General features: G+C 27.8%; 10 protein-coding genes across 10 annotated transcripts; 5 read left to right on the top strand and 5 right to left on the bottom strand.

Moving 5' to 3' along the window:
* Nucleotides 1-224: 224 nt before the first annotated feature.
* On the top strand, nucleotides 225-2,978 carry INP51 (phosphoinositide 5-phosphatase INP51; the record flags this gene model as incomplete). Its single annotated transcript, XM_011279011.1, has 1 exon — nucleotides 225-2,978. The coding sequence occupies one exon, from the start codon at nucleotides 225-227 to the stop codon at nucleotides 2,976-2,978; it is 2,754 nt and encodes a 917-aa protein (XP_011277313.1).
* Nucleotides 2,979-3,006: 28 nt separating this feature from the next.
* Nucleotides 3,007-3,246, bottom strand: CMI7 (Cmi7p; the record flags this gene model as incomplete). Its single annotated transcript, XM_011279010.1, has 1 exon — nucleotides 3,007-3,246. The coding sequence occupies one exon, from the start codon at nucleotides 3,244-3,246 to the stop codon at nucleotides 3,007-3,009; it is 240 nt and encodes a 79-aa protein (XP_011277312.1).
* Nucleotides 3,247-3,468: 222 nt separating this feature from the next.
* WBP1 (dolichyl-diphosphooligosaccharide-protein glycotransferase) lies at nucleotides 3,469-4,785 on the top strand (the record flags this gene model as incomplete). Its single annotated transcript, XM_011279009.1, has 1 exon — nucleotides 3,469-4,785. One exon carries the CDS (start codon nucleotides 3,469-3,471, stop codon nucleotides 4,783-4,785), a length of 1,317 nt encoding a protein of 438 aa, XP_011277311.1.
* An 89-nt stretch (nucleotides 4,786-4,874) lies between these two features.
* GIM4 (tubulin-binding prefolding complex subunit GIM4) lies at nucleotides 4,875-5,265 on the bottom strand (the record flags this gene model as incomplete). The annotated part of the gene is made up of 2 exons (XM_011279008.1): nucleotides 4,875-5,182; nucleotides 5,244-5,265. The coding sequence occupies 2 exons, from the start codon at nucleotides 5,263-5,265 to the stop codon at nucleotides 4,875-4,877; spliced, it is 330 nt and encodes a 109-aa protein (XP_011277310.1).
* Nucleotides 5,266-5,626: 361 nt separating this feature from the next.
* Nucleotides 5,627-6,145, bottom strand: ADI1 (acireductone dioxygenase (Ni2+-requiring); the record flags this gene model as incomplete). Its single annotated transcript, XM_011279007.1, has 1 exon — nucleotides 5,627-6,145. One exon carries the CDS (start codon nucleotides 6,143-6,145, stop codon nucleotides 5,627-5,629), a length of 519 nt encoding a protein of 172 aa, XP_011277309.1.
* A 275-nt stretch (nucleotides 6,146-6,420) lies between these two features.
* On the bottom strand, nucleotides 6,421-7,629 carry BN7_448 (putative mitochondrial carrier; the record flags this gene model as incomplete). The annotated part of the gene is made up of 1 exon (XM_011279006.1): nucleotides 6,421-7,629. The coding sequence occupies one exon, from the start codon at nucleotides 7,627-7,629 to the stop codon at nucleotides 6,421-6,423; it is 1,209 nt and encodes a 402-aa protein (XP_011277308.1).
* Nucleotides 7,630-8,673: 1,044 nt separating this feature from the next.
* On the bottom strand, nucleotides 8,674-10,203 carry MIT1 (Mit1p; the record flags this gene model as incomplete). Its single annotated transcript, XM_011279005.1, has 1 exon — nucleotides 8,674-10,203. One exon carries the CDS (start codon nucleotides 10,201-10,203, stop codon nucleotides 8,674-8,676), a length of 1,530 nt encoding a protein of 509 aa, XP_011277307.1.
* A 665-nt stretch (nucleotides 10,204-10,868) lies between these two features.
* On the top strand, nucleotides 10,869-12,737 carry EPS1 (protein disulfide isomerase EPS1; the record flags this gene model as incomplete). The annotated part of the gene is made up of 1 exon (XM_011279004.1): nucleotides 10,869-12,737. One exon carries the CDS (start codon nucleotides 10,869-10,871, stop codon nucleotides 12,735-12,737), a length of 1,869 nt encoding a protein of 622 aa, XP_011277306.1.
* A 338-nt stretch (nucleotides 12,738-13,075) lies between these two features.
* YEA4 (Yea4p) lies at nucleotides 13,076-14,215 on the top strand (the record flags this gene model as incomplete). Its single annotated transcript, XM_011279003.1, has 1 exon — nucleotides 13,076-14,215. One exon carries the CDS (start codon nucleotides 13,076-13,078, stop codon nucleotides 14,213-14,215), a length of 1,140 nt encoding a protein of 379 aa, XP_011277305.1.
* A 229-nt stretch (nucleotides 14,216-14,444) lies between these two features.
* On the top strand, nucleotides 14,445-15,356 carry ANY1 (Any1p; the record flags this gene model as incomplete). The annotated part of the gene is made up of 1 exon (XM_011279002.1): nucleotides 14,445-15,356. One exon carries the CDS (start codon nucleotides 14,445-14,447, stop codon nucleotides 15,354-15,356), a length of 912 nt encoding a protein of 303 aa, XP_011277304.1.
* Between the last annotated feature and the right edge of the window lie 96 nt (nucleotides 15,357-15,452).

Raw genomic sequence — 15,452 nt, 5'->3', positions numbered from 1 at the left:
TATTTCAAGTACAAAAGATAAAGATGGCACAAATCTCGGATTTCGCGAGCAGCTTTTACATAATCTTTGGCGAAACATTGGCTATACTGTTTTATACTCAAAGAATGGACAACGAAGAGTTCAATTGACAAGGAGGAAAGGTATATATAGGATTATAGTATTAGGCTGGTGATATTACAAGAGCAAAGAATAGATCAAAACAGAGCACAACAAAGTATCACACAATGAAGATCTTCTTCAATGCTAGACCAAGATCGTTTATACTAGTTTCAAATGATTATGCCTTAACATTACAATACATTTCAACAACTAGACAATGTTTGATCCAATACACTCCAGTGTCAACTACAGATTTTACAAATTATCAAGAAAGTACCAATCTACATTATTATGGTCTTGCTGGTGTGTTGGAGATTAAAGGTTATGTGTTTTTTTGTGTTATAACTGATCAAACACAAATTGGTAGTCCAAGACCATCTGAAGTTATTTACAAGGTTAAAGATGTGGAATTTTACTGTTTAAACTCTTTGGAGTTTGATAATTTGACTTTAAACAGATATAGTTCTGAATCAAATAGAGAACGTTATGAAAATGAACATCCATGTTCCAAAATTAGAAAATTATTAACTTTAGGTTTCTATTATTCAAGAGATTTTGATTTAACAAATAATTTACAAGAAAGAAGTCTGAATCATGATGTTAATCAAATGTTTACAAATTATGATAAGAGATTCCTATGGAATATTTTCATGATTCAAGAATTATTAAATTTTAGAAGTCGTATCCTAAGTTCTGAAAGATATTATTTAGATAGAAGTGAATTCCTTACTTTTTTGGTTAGAGGTTTTGCTAAAACTTTCAATACAGAAGTTGGTGGTGAAAGCTCATTAATAACTGTGATTTCAAGAATATCAAGTGCTAAGACAAGTGGTCCATTTGGTCTGACAGGTTGTGATGAAGATGGATTTGTTTCAAATTATATTGAATCTGAAATCTTGTTATATAACAAGACTTATTTCTTTGCATACACTCAAGTTAGAGGTAATGTCCCCATATTTTTCGAATTAGAAAATGCATTATTATCAAATAAAAGAATAAATTTCCCTAAAAGTGATGAAATGAATGAAGTTGCATTTGATAAACATATGGATTCAGTGTTAATGAAACATAATAATATTTATGTTATTAATGGATTGAAAAGCAAGACAAATGAAGAAGCATTAAGTAGTAGATATAGAGCATTGCTTAGGAAAAAGGGATTCCCAACTTTTAATATTGATCTTTCAAGAGATCAATTGAAAAATTCACCACATAAATTATCATATCAATTAAAAGATGCTATATTAGAAATTGGTGCTTTATGTTATGATGTTAAAAAGAAAGTTTATGTTGGTAAACAATTAGGTATTTTCCGTATAAATACTCTTAATTCAATTGAAAAACCTGGTTTAATGGAAAAAATTATAAGTTTAGATGTTTTAAATTTATCATTAAAAGAAATGGGTATACCATCATCAAATGATTTATTAACTAAACATAATTTAGTTTGGGATGAAAATAATGCAGCATTAATGACAATTTATGAAAAATCTTCAAGAAGACATGGTAAAAAGGCATTTGAAGGTATTTCAAATAATCCAGTTACATTACATGATCCAATTCATGATTATATATCTACAGAATTAACAAGAAGAAGGAAAGAATATTCATCAAGTACCAAGATTTCCATATTTTCAGGGAGTTTTAATGTTAATGCAGAAATGTCTGAACAAGATATTACACAATGGATTTTCCCTAATGATGATACAAATTGTGATATAGTTGTTATTGGTATTGAGGAAATTGTGGAATTAACAACAAGTAAAATGCTGGTGACAGATATAATTAAAAGAACATTTTGGGAAAATAAAATTAAAAAAACTTTAAATACAAGAGATAAATATTCATTAGTTTGGTCATCACAATTAGGTGGTATTGTATTAATATTATTTGTTAAAGATGATAAATTAGGTAATATTAAAGAAATTGATGGAAGTTTTAAAAAAACAGGATTTGGTGGTATGTCTGCAAATAAAGGTGGTATTGCAGTTAGTTTCCTTTATTCATCAACAAGATTTTGTTTCCTTGTTGCACATTTAGCTGCAGGTTTAGAAAATGTTGAACAAAGACATAGTGATTATAAAGCTATAGCTAAAAATATTAGATTTGCTCGTAATAGAAGTATTAAAGATCATGATGCAATAATTTGGGTTGGAGATTTTAATTATAGAATTTTATTAACAAATGAACAAGTTAAACAAGCTATTGAACTTGAGGATTATAATTTCTTGTTTGAACATGATCAATTAAGTAATCAAATGATTGCAGGTGAATCATTCCCATATTTTAATGAAATGGAAATTAAATTCCCACCAACTTATAAATTTGATAAAGGTACTAAGACATATGATACTTCAGAAAAATTAAGAATTCCAGCATGGACAGATCGTGTATTAAGTCGTGGTGCAATATTACAACAATTATCATATGGATCAGCACCAGATGTTACATTTTCAGATCATAGACCAGTATTTGGTATATTTGAGGCAAAAGTTACAATAATTGATGAAATTTTACAACAAAATTTAACTAAAACATTATATGAAAAAAGAAAATTAGAAATTGGTAAACAAGGTGGTATATCACAAATTTTAAATAATGCAGCAACCCAAGCTCAATTATTTCCATCAAATACAATTAATTCAAATAATAATCAAAATAATAATAATCAAGTTAATAATCAAAATAATAATGATTTTAATAATAGTACATCACATGGATTACCACCACCAAGTTCTGATAAAAGTAAATGGTGGATCGAGGGAGGACAATCAGTTAAAGTTGATTTAGATATAAATGATGATGAAGTTGTAATAAATCCTAATCGTCCTTCAAATCCTTTTGAACCAACAAATGAACCAGATTTTATATTGAGATGAATAAATATTTATAGAAGGGGGCTTTTTTTTATTCTTCTTTTGTAGCATTTTCTAAATCTTTTTCCACTTGAGCTAATTCTTTATGGATTTCATTTAATTCTTCAGGAGATTTACCTAAATCCTGGGCTTCTTTTAATAATTGATCCATTTTGGATTCAATATTATCCAGCATTTGTTCTAATTTTGATGCAGTTTTTTCTCCTTCGTTTAGTTTTTTATAAGTATCTGCGAATTCTGCATCACTGAGTCCCTGTTGTTCCTGTGTCATCTTGGTCTTAATCGTTGAATGCTTTGTTAGTGAAAATACCAATAAAATAGTAAATTCACGTTGTTCAAAGAATTCAGATTTCCTTAAATTCGCGGGCTCAAAAGCTCAGAAATTTGGCGTTCGAAAATTGAATACGTGTAAACAGAAACAAAATCACACAGAATTTGAACAAAATTAAACAGATTGAAACCAATTGAACTCTTGTTTTCTCATAGCTATAAGATGTTGTTGCTCAATGGAATCACAGTGCTGTTTATGGCTGTTTTCACAATGGCTGTTTCCGTTTTGGATCCAGCCACTTTGGTGATATATGACCCAAAATTAACTACATTAGATGAAATCTCCCAATATACTGAAAGTTTAAACCAAAGACAATTTCAATTAACTTTTAAAGAAGTTGGTGAAACTATTCAATTATTTAAAAATCAAGAAAAGTTATATTCAAATGTCATTATTTTCCCAACTAAATTAAGAACAATTGGTGAAGAAATTAATGGTGCTAAATTATTAGAATTTTTCAATAAAGGTGGTAATATCTTAACTATAACTAATCCAGATGGATTAAGTGAATCTACTAGAACTTTCTTAAACCAATTAGGTATTTATCCAAGTCCAAGAAACCATGCTTTATTAGATCATTTCCAATATGATCCGAAAAAAGCTAGTGATACTCATGATGTTGTTAAATTAAATTCTTCAAATGTTATTGATAATGGTGCAATCATTCCAAAACAAGACGGGGATTTAGAATTTAATTATAAAGGTTCCACTGCAATTTTGGGTAATGGTAGATTAATTTTCCCAATTTTACAAGCTCCAACAACTTCATATACCAAAGATTTAAAAAATGATGATTTAATCTTGGAAAATAATTGGTCACAAGGTACTCAAGGTTATCTTTCTGTTGGGTTCCAAGGTTTAAATAATGCAAGAGCAGGATGGATTGGTTCAGATGAATGGTTTCAAAACGGAAATGATGATAAATTTGGTGGAATTTTAATTGATTCTTTAACTAAATGGATTTTACATGAAACTAAAGTTATTAAAGTTACACAAGTTGAACATTCTCATTCAGATGGTACCCTGTATGAAAATAGACCATATAAGATTAAAGATGAAATCATTTATAAAATTGCCATTACACAATGGGATCCAGAAACTTCTAAATGGATTCCATTTGAAGCAGCTGATGTTCAATTAGAAATTAAATTATTAGATCCATATCATAGATTAAATTTAATTCCAAGTGGTATTTTGGGAGATTCAACAATTTATTCAGTTAAATTCCAATTACCAGATCATCATGGTGTTTTCACATTTACAACAAATTATAGACGTCCAGGTTTAAGTTATATTGATGAAACAAATACAATGGCAATTCGTCATTTAGCTAATGATGAATATCCAAGAAGTTGGGATATTAGTAATTCATGGGTTTATGTTACTAGTGCTGTTGTTGTTTTCATTGGTTGGTTTATATTTGTTATTTTATTCATTTATTCTGGTGAATCATCAATTGATGGAAAGAAAGAGAAATGAATACATATAGATGAATAAATCACATATTTTGTTAATAAAACATAAAAATCTTATATTGATACCTTTTGTAGTCTATATAATGCACTCCTCTATTGCTTTATAATTTTAATATTTTCATCTTTTTTCCATTTTTCAAATTCATTTATTATCTTGGTTAATTCATTTGTTAAAGAATCAAGTGTCTTGGAAATATTTTGAAATTTTAAATCTAAAACAGGTTTTGTTTCACCAACAGTTTTCTCTATTAAAGCACCACCAATCATTCTAAAACATCTTCTTTCTTCAGAAGTTTTACTTAAAGTTTCTATAACAATTTTATGTTCTTCTTGATCAGATTTTAATTGATTAATTTTGGAAGTTAATTCATTGATTGTTGTTTGATATTGATTATATTTTACTTGTAGATCTGTAGAAGTGTTAGCATAGATACCATAAGCTCATAAGTATAATTGTCATACCTTCTGTGTTTTTTTGTGACATGATGAATTGCGTTTTGATTTGATCTATTTGGTTTCTTTGTTGATGTTCAAATCAATATTTTTCATATTAACTATGAAGAAAATTCTGGATATCGCGATTATTAAGATATAGAACTAAATATATTTATATTGGACCAACTTTGAGATCTCATTGATTTATAAGGTTAATATGTTATCATTTATCCAACTTATATAATTCATGATATTTCCATCTTTTTAACCCTTTTTTCCATGTTTAAATCGAAGTAATATAAGATAATATACAAGTCCGAACTACAACCATACATTCATATTTCACATAATTTCATTAAAACAAGTATAAAAAGATAAACACCAGTAAGCCAATAGGACCAACATGGGGCTCACACATTAATTGATTTCAAATATTGTTGTCTATATTGATTTTCATCAACAGGTCTAGTTAAAGGAATCCATTTTGGTTCATCTTTAAATAATCTAATAGCTTTAATAAAATTTTTTGTTGATAAAGTAAAACGATGATAAATCCCAGGAGGTAATATAATTAAATCATTTGCAAAAACTTTAATTCTAATCCATTCATCTTGAGCAGAACGAATATCGAAAAATCCTTCACCATCAATAACATAACGAATTTCTTCATCTTCATGAATATGTTCAGCATAAAAAGAATCCAATTTGGTTTTAAGGACATCTGGTGGGAATGAATTTGGACTAATTTCTACTTGATCTCTATTCTTATAATCTCTTTCTTGAGCAATGGTATTAACTTCATCTATTGTTTTAATATTATAATATAATAAACCTAATTTAAATAATTGTTCTTCAGAGACTGGTTTCCCAGAATCATGATCTTCTCTATAATCTCTTGTAAGATCGTTATCGTGATAAAAAGCTCTCATTGTGAACACTGTGACAATTGAATATGAATATAAATATGAATAAATAAAAGGAATTGAGTTCAATTAAAATCCATTCAAAAACGTTCTTAATTTCTCAAACTATGGCGTATCAAAGCAAAGGAAAATAATCACGTGCGAATATGAATAAGCATTATGTAATTGATTAGTAATACATATAAGTACAAATAATTTTAAATTAAATGCATAATTTTAATATATTTAAATGAATATAAAATCTATAAAGTGTTTGATGGTGGTTGTAGGTGGTTATGTGCTTAGTTAGGTTTCAAGGGATATGATGGTTCTTTTAATACCCTGGTTAAATATTTAGAAATATATTCAAATGAAACTAAAGTAACTGCACTTGCAGGTACTGTTCTTGTTAAATTTGTTGTAAACCCTTGGTAGAACCCTAATGAACCTTCTTTTTTATAAATATTAATTATTGTATTTATTAATGAATTTGATGATGTGGAATTGAATGATTTTATTTGCATTCTTGTTCTTAGGATTTCATGAGGATAAGTTAATGTACTTGCACACATCTTGGATAATGATGAAGCCATTATTAATCTTAATAAATTTGAATTATGATTTTGATCATCTTGTTTAAGGGATTGAGATTGAAATTTATCAACGTTTAAAATTTTTTTTAATTTTTCATAAACTGGGAAATGTATAGCAACATGAAATAAACCAAATAATGATGGTATTAATCCTGAATAAAAAACTAAAAAACCTTCATTTTTATACATTTTCCTAAAAGCATCAAATGTATTTTTATAATAATTATCATGTTGGAAAGTATTCCCTGTTGTTGTTGTATTTGGATTCGAATTAAAACTTATCTTACCATCACCAGTTTGTAACATTAATCTTGTTTTAACAACCCAAATAGGATTAGTTATAGATGTAGAAACTGAACCAGCAGTAAATGCACTAAGTGAATGTATTAAAAATTCATGAAATTCATTATCTTTATGATTTATTCCATAATGTTTATCAAAAAAATTTGGATAAAAAATTTTTGCCTTTTCATAAACAGAAAAATAAATCATCCATGTTGGGAAATACCCCAAGATTATTGGTGATAATCCTCTATATAGACCTCTTACACCTTCTTCATTGAATATTGTTTTTAATGTGCCCTTTATACCATGATATTTTTTTATTGATGATAAACCTTGAGCTTGTAATCTTGTTTTAGCAACATCAAGAGGACATACAGAAACACCAGCAATAAATCCAGCAAATGCACCACTCAATGCAATGATTTGAGTATTTGACCAATTTGGTGATATTAAATCTTTAACTTTATGATTATGTTGTTGTTGTTGTTGTACTATAGGTTTTGTAATTGGAGCAGATTGCATTGCTTTAAAATTATCATTTTGTAAAAAAGATTCATCATCTGATGGGATTGGATTGGAAGAAGTTATATCATTTGGAGATCCATTTGTTAGACTTGATTGAGAAGTACTCATGGCATCACCTTTTTAAAATAAATATTGGATATGGATTGATGGGTAGTATGGGTATATAGTATAAATATGGATCTTCAGACTTGGATAAACAGAAACAGTATTAGATAATGAGATATGATGGAATGTAATATGAATATGAATATGAATAATCAATGAATAAATAAAAATAATAAAAGATGTTGATCCAAGTAATATTACAAATAAATTGTTTTTATTGATTGTTGATTTTAGATTTTTCAAAGTGTGCGATCTTTTGAACTTTTTTTTTGGAAAATCAAAATTCGAGATTTTTAAAGTAATCACAATTGAAAAGTATTGATTGTAACTCCGTTGATGATGAAGGTGATGAAGTAGTTGGTGTAGTTGATGTCTGTATAGTATTGTAGTGTGATTGTATTCTATCTATTGTGTTTACCTTCTTCCTCCCATTTCATTCCCACTGTTTTCGTTTTTCTCACAAATTCACAATTTTTCATTCGATCATTCATTCAATTCAATATTGTAGGATCCCGAAGATGTGAAGGTTTAAGCGATGAACAGAGAACACAGAGAACAATAAAGATTAGGGTATTGAAGACATAGACTATAAAGACAATGGTATAGACTATCACAGAGTATATATTTGTATATCTTATAAGTTACATCATGTCCATTGTTCAGCCATCTGGGGTATTAAGACAATACCTAAAGACCGATAATACAATATAACTTCAAAAACACCATCCATAATTAAAAAATATAAACAAAAGTATAACTATCTAGCTATAAACAAAAGAGAAAAGGTATAAATAAGAACTGAAGAAAAGAAGAAGAAGAAAAGAAGAAGAAAAGCCAAAAAGAATTGAATTTTAATAAAACAAATAAAAGAACTGAAATATTGAGAGATTAAGAACTATTATTAGGTATTAATAAAGCAAATAATAAGCCATATGAAATAAACCCAATGATTGAATCAATTGTAATCATAAGCAAACAATAAACATTATAATCATTTTGAGCCATTATAATCATTATAAACTTTCGCTACCGCTCAAGTTTATTTGTTTAATGATTCTGACCAAATTGATAACCCACATAACCATTATCATCATACCCAAACCATCTATTCCCCTGGATAACATTATTCCCCTGGACACCACCACTTGTATTCCCACCAACACCACCTGGAATATTATTAAAATTTGTAAAAGGTAAAGAATTCCCAGATTGTAATGATCCAGTATTATTTGATTGTGAGGAGAAAGGTAATGAAGAAACTGGTGTATAAGAACCTTGTGGGATTAATGTTGGTTGTGGACCTTGTCCTTGTTGTCCTTGTTGTTGATTTGGTGGTGGATTGAAATTTGGGAAATTATTACCAGATAATTCAGTTTTAATAATTGGTGAAATATCTGATTTATGTTGTGATGATGGTGATATTGATGATGCTTGAGTTGTATGACGACGTGGTGGAGGAGGAGGATGATGTGGGATTGTTGGTGGTGGTGGTTGTTGTTGTGGTCCATGAGAATTTGATTCATTTAATAAAGGTGGTTGATATTGAATTGATGGTGAATAACGAGGATATTGGTAAAACATTGGTAGGTTATTTAAATCTTGTTGTTGTGGTGGTGGTGGTGGTGGTAAGGAAAGACCTTGTGATGGTATTGTTGTAGGTTGTGGTACTGGTGGTGGTGGATTTGAAGAAGGTTGTTGTTGTGATGTATTTGTTGATGTTGTTGTTGATGATGATGATGGAATTTGTTGGGGTATAGCTTGTTGTTGTTGTTGAATTGATGGTCTATTTTGTTGATATTGAGGTTGTAAATGAATAGCAGGATTAAAACCCAAAGCAATAGCATTTGGATTTGATTGATCCATAAAATAAAAAGCTTCATCTTCTAATGGAATTTTCCCACCAAGTGAACTTTCTTTAACTGCAGTCCATAATTCATTTGATAATTGAATTTTTGACAATGAAGAATTATTATCAACAGGTCTTGTTAATTTACCATTTAAGACATCTTCTGCACTATAATAAGAAATTAAATGAATAGTTTCAGTTAAATGAGTCTGGGTTGATAAATCTAATCTATTAATTGTTACACTCATGGTTTTTTTAATTAAACCATATTCTTTAAAAGCATATGATGTGACTAAAGAACCAACTAATGATCTATTTGCAATTGAATTTGATTGAGACCCATTATTATTTATTGAAGAATCATCAAAACTATTTTTCCTAATTGAACTAGAACTAGATGAACTTATTGATTTTTTTTTATCATTATATTTTGATTTTTCTTTGGAATTTAGAGCTTGACGATCTAATTCTCTATAAACTAAAAATCTACCTAGGATCCTAGAAGGACTCCAAGCAACACCATCAGTCCATCTTTTGATACCACTTCTTTCTTCAATAAATACAAATACATTACCACTTGATATTAATTGAGACCGTTCCCGATCATGAGGTCTTCTTGGGACTGTAAGCAATTGATTATTAAGACAAGCTTGAATGATTAATAGGGCATCTTTTGTTGAACCTATATAACCAATATAAGTTGGATTAATTTTTGTAGTTGATATAGACATTATGATATGATTCTAGACTTGCTTTTACCGTGAAGCCGGTGGGTATGTGAAGCAATGGATGTAGTGACAATAAGCTAATAGGATTGGTGTTGATGATATTGATTGACTATGAATATAATAATATAATATACTATAATATAATATAATATCAGTTGTCTAATCACTAGTAATACAATTATAATCAAAGTTTCCAATTACACTTTTAAATTTTGATCCTTTATTTCAAAGACAATGGATATTAAATTTACGAATAAGTGGGTTGCATTCGGGAGGGTGACCCATGGGCAGACAATTATATTATTATTATTATATATATTGATTATATATTGATTGAATACTTTAGTTAGTAGTTAGACTATATGTGTATCAGTGTATAGTATAGACTAGTGTATTAGTATTCTAGTATATATATCATTGTGTATTGTATAGTTGATATCATTAATGGTATTGTATTGTCTGCTTTGATTAAAATTAAATTGATTGTCTGATTTGATTGACAGCCGCTGATGTAAGTGATTAGTAATCGCATATTATGATTAGGTAATCACTTATATAAGCATTGAATTATTAAATCGCGTGTTATTATATTATATTATATTATATTGATATCTATGGTATATTGTATTATATGGGTATCTATTATATGATTATCTAGGGATCACACAATGCTACTTATATTATTACTACTACCACTGGTCTCATGTCTACCTCCATCACTCACTTCAAAATCATTCATACCAACATTACAACAATCCAATCTATCATTAATTGAATTCTTTAGTCCTTATTGTTCTCATTGTAAAGCTTTTGAACCAATATGGGAATCAACATTAGATCATTTTAACCAAAGTCAATATAACATTGCAATGCATCAAGTAAATTGTGTGGAACAAGGTGATTTATGTAACAAGGAACAAATTAGAGCTTATCCAAGTTTAAAACTTTATGGTCCCCAAGGGTTTATACAAGATTATCCTAAATCATTAAAACGTAAAGAATCTGATTTAATTGAATTTATGCAATCAAAATCAATTGAATTAAACACTGGACTGGATATAAAATCAAAATCAATACATTTAACTACTGAACAAATTATTAAAATAATGGGTGAATCACAATTAAAACCATGGTTAATTTCATTTTGGCCATCTTCTCAATTAGATAACCTAGATGAATTAAATTATAAAGTATTCCAACAATCTGAATATTATGAAGATTGTTTAACATTCCAAAGAATTTGGTCAATTTTATCAAATCAATTAACATCAAATTCAAAAGATTTCCAAATTGGTCATATAAATTGTCATGCAAATTCACAAATATGTAAAGAATTAGGTTTAGCCAATGACTTTATACCTCAAGTTAAATTTATTATACCAGGTTTTGATACTGCTAAAACTATTGATTATCATGGTGAATTAGATACAAAACAAATCTTTAATTTCGCCACCAGAGCAAAACAAATTTCTTCATTAACAAAAATTGATTCAATAAATTTATTAGATCAAACAAAAATTAAGACAAAACTCAAATCAATTGATACCATACCTGAACCTTTGGAAAATTATTTCATTTATTTATTTGATGAAAAATTAACAACAAAAGAAGATCTACAAATCTTACCATATTTATTACCAAAATTAATTGAATCACCAAATACAAAATTTTTCATTTCAAATGATTCAAATTTATTAAAAATTTTAGAAATTCAACAGAAAAATCTTGTTAATTATATATCATCAGATCAACAAAAATATGAATTTAATGAAGATAAATTTCAATTAAATTATCTTTCTTCATTACCTACTCTAATTAATTTTAAAGAATTATCATTATCTTCTTCAATTTATCAAAGTTTTGGTCCAATGGATTCTCGTGATTTAAATAAGTTAAATCAATTTATTGAAACTCATTCCAATCCAATTTTCAAAGAATTAACACCCAAATCACTTGACCTTAAGACTAAAGAATCAATGGTTATATTACCAATTCAACAACCAGGTCAATTAGACCCTTATCTAGCCAAGATTCATGAATATAATGAATTAATATCAAATACATCATATACCCAACTTTTAAACCAAAGATCAACAAAACAATCAAAAGCAAATTATTATAAAAATTTAAATGATTTTAAAAAAATGATTAAATCATTAAGAAAAGAAATTAAACAACCTTTATACCCAGAACCCAAATTTTTTTATATCGATTTATCAAAACATAAAGAATTGGATGGATTGGATTTAATACCTGGTGATTTAACAATAATTTCCCGGGGTTTTCAATATCAATCATATTTAAAAGACCTGAGTAAATCACTATTATCAATAAACAAGATAACAAATGGTTCAGTCCATGGAAGATTGATTAATTCTCCATATCCTGATTCTTTAAGATATTTGGATTATTTACATCAATTTGGAATTTGGGGTTATTTAGGGGTTTTAAGTGTTGTAATTATTGGTATTATTTGGAGAAGGAATAAAAGGGAAAGAGATTATTTACCACTGTTTGAGAAGAAGAATCAAGACTGAGGAACGAAGTCTTGTTGATATACATTCTTTATACATTCTATATACTCTATATACCTTTATCTATTAAATATTTGATACTTTCTGTAATTCTATGTACATCCCACACTTTTATTACCCAATTAGGCAATCAACAAATTTAAAACCGTGTTAATTCCACAATTTTTTTTTTTTTTTTTAAATTTTCTCCCTTTTTAAAATTTCCACCTGCATAAAAAAATCTTGATAAAATCTTGAAATTTAAAAAATCTGTTGAATTTCTAAAGTAACAATAAGTACAAAAGATAAGATTAAGTTTTGGAGGCCTTAATATACTCCAGCTTTTAAGGGATTAGGAAACAATGGTTAATCCAAAATTAAGTGCCATCACACAAATTGCTATTAAAGATTGGCTTCTAATCCTAGGTTTAATCTTTGGTGGATGTTGTTCAAATGTTTTCACATTAGAAAAAATCGTTACAACAAATCCAGATTCTGGTAATATTGTAACATTTGCACAATTTTTATTTATTGCTCTTGAGGGTTATATTCATTTTTTTGATAAGACAAGACCACCTTTTTATATTAAAGAGAATAAAGTTCCATTGAAAAGATGGTCATTAACTATTATTATGTTTTTTTTGATTAGTATTTTAAATAATTCTGTATTTATATTTAAAATTTCTATACCAATTCATATTATTTTTAGAAGTTCTGGAACTGCTGTTGTTATGATTATTGGTTGGTTAATTGCTAAAAAGACATATAATAGAACTCAAATTGCTTCAGCTTTATTATTAACTTTAGGTGCTATTATAACAACTTTATATAAAGATTCAGAATTTTTATCCAAGAGAGATGAAATTGAATCCACTGGTGGATTCTTAGAAACTATATCAAATGATGTATTATTCTTCATTGGTATTGGTGTGCTGTTATTTGCAGCTATCTTAATGGCCCTTTTAGGATTATATAATGAAGAAACTTATAGAAAATATGGTAAACATTGGCAAGAAAATGTTTTTTATTCTCATTTATTTGGTTTACCAATTTTTATATTCATTTTACCAAAAATTATATCAGAATTTAAAGCTTTATTAGAATATCCGGAAACTTTTAATATTTTAGGTTGGGAATTCCCTAAACAAGTTGTTTACCTGGGTTTAAATGTCCTAACTCAATTTTTTTGTGTTCGTGGTGCAAATATGCTTGCAGGTAATACCACAGCATTAACAGTATCAGTTGTATTATTATTAAGAAAATTCACAAGTTTATTATTAAGTATGTGGTTATTTAATAATAGTTTAAGTAAAACAGGTTCATTTGGTGCTTTCCTAGTGTTTTTTGGTGCATTCTTGTATAGTTATGGTTCAACTCAAAATAAATCACCTGTGGTTAAACCTCCTCAAGAACAACAAATGGAAATTAGGGAAGAAATTGAATTTAAAGAATTAAAACCAAATGATAAAGATGATGTGGAAAAAGCCAAATTGGCAGAGTAAAATAAAGATACAATACAATATATTCAAGATTAGAAAGTAGAAGTTGATAAAATAAATGATTTGAAGTTGATTATTTTGTATATACGCGAAACGAAAAAAATATTATACCGATTCCCGTTGAAAAATAAACAAAGCCTTGAAAAATCTTGAAATAGTACAAAATTATAGATATCACCATAAAAATAGATAATACCACCATACAAATACTACTAGAATAACCCAGATCACCATGGAAAATATAAAAGTCCCCACTATAGATCAGTTCTATTTACCAGAATGGTTAACCATGGAACTCATAGCATCAAATATCATTTCATTCACACCATTATTTTCATATGGTACTACAATATTATCAATTCAAAAAAAGAAAACTTCATTGGGGTTTTCCATTGATATTTGTGCAACGATGCTTATAGCTGCCTCTTTAAGAATTTGTTATTATTTTATTATACCATATGAACAAGCCTTGCTTAGACAAAGTATAGTTATGATTTTTATACAATTGTTATTATTAAGAACTTCATTAAAATTTAGACCAAGAGAATATGATTTTGATTTATTAGAACAATATGATGGGAATTTGAAAATGGATTTGGTGAGGGAATATCATGAATGGGATAAGAAACAGGGAAAATTTGGCATGGAATTATTGGTGTTGGTTCAAGGTATACTTAAAAGTGTGCTTAATAGATTTATAAATTTTTTTGATTCTAAATATCAAAGAATTGGTTCATTTTGGCAATGGAATAATGAATTAATGTATTGGAAATTCTTATTTAGATTCACATTAACCATGTCTTTTTTAACATGGGTTTTCAATGATTATTTAAAATTTGGTGAATTTTTAGGTACAATAGGATTATTTGTTGAATCTTTGCTACCATTACCACAAATTTTATTATTGAAAAAATTAAAACATGTCCAGGGGTTTAAATTATTATTACTTGTAAGTTGGTTAGGTGGTGATTTTACCAAGATTGGTTATTTAATATTTGGGGCTAAAAATATAAGTGGGATTTTTCTTTTTTTTGCATTATTTCAAATGTCATTGGATTTTTATATTGGGTATCAATATGTTTATTATAAATATTATTATATTCCAGAACCTCAATCTGTGGAATTATATGAGTTGAGGGTTTAATTTAGCGATCAGCTAAATTAAAATAAAACACCTTCATATAGAATTATCATATAATCTATGGAATTACATTATTGCATTATATAGACTTGCATATGC

The sequence above is a fragment of the Wickerhamomyces ciferrii genome, contig 00007 (genome assembly GCF_000313485.1).
Source record: "Wickerhamomyces ciferrii WGS project CAIF00000000 data, strain NRRL Y-1031 F-60-10, contig 00007, whole genome shotgun sequence".
NCBI lineage: Eukaryota > Fungi > Ascomycota > Saccharomycetes > Phaffomycetales > Wickerhamomycetaceae > Hansenula > Hansenula ciferrii.
Note: the sequence above shows the minus strand (reverse complement) of the source record. Positions and strands in the feature narration are given on the sequence as shown.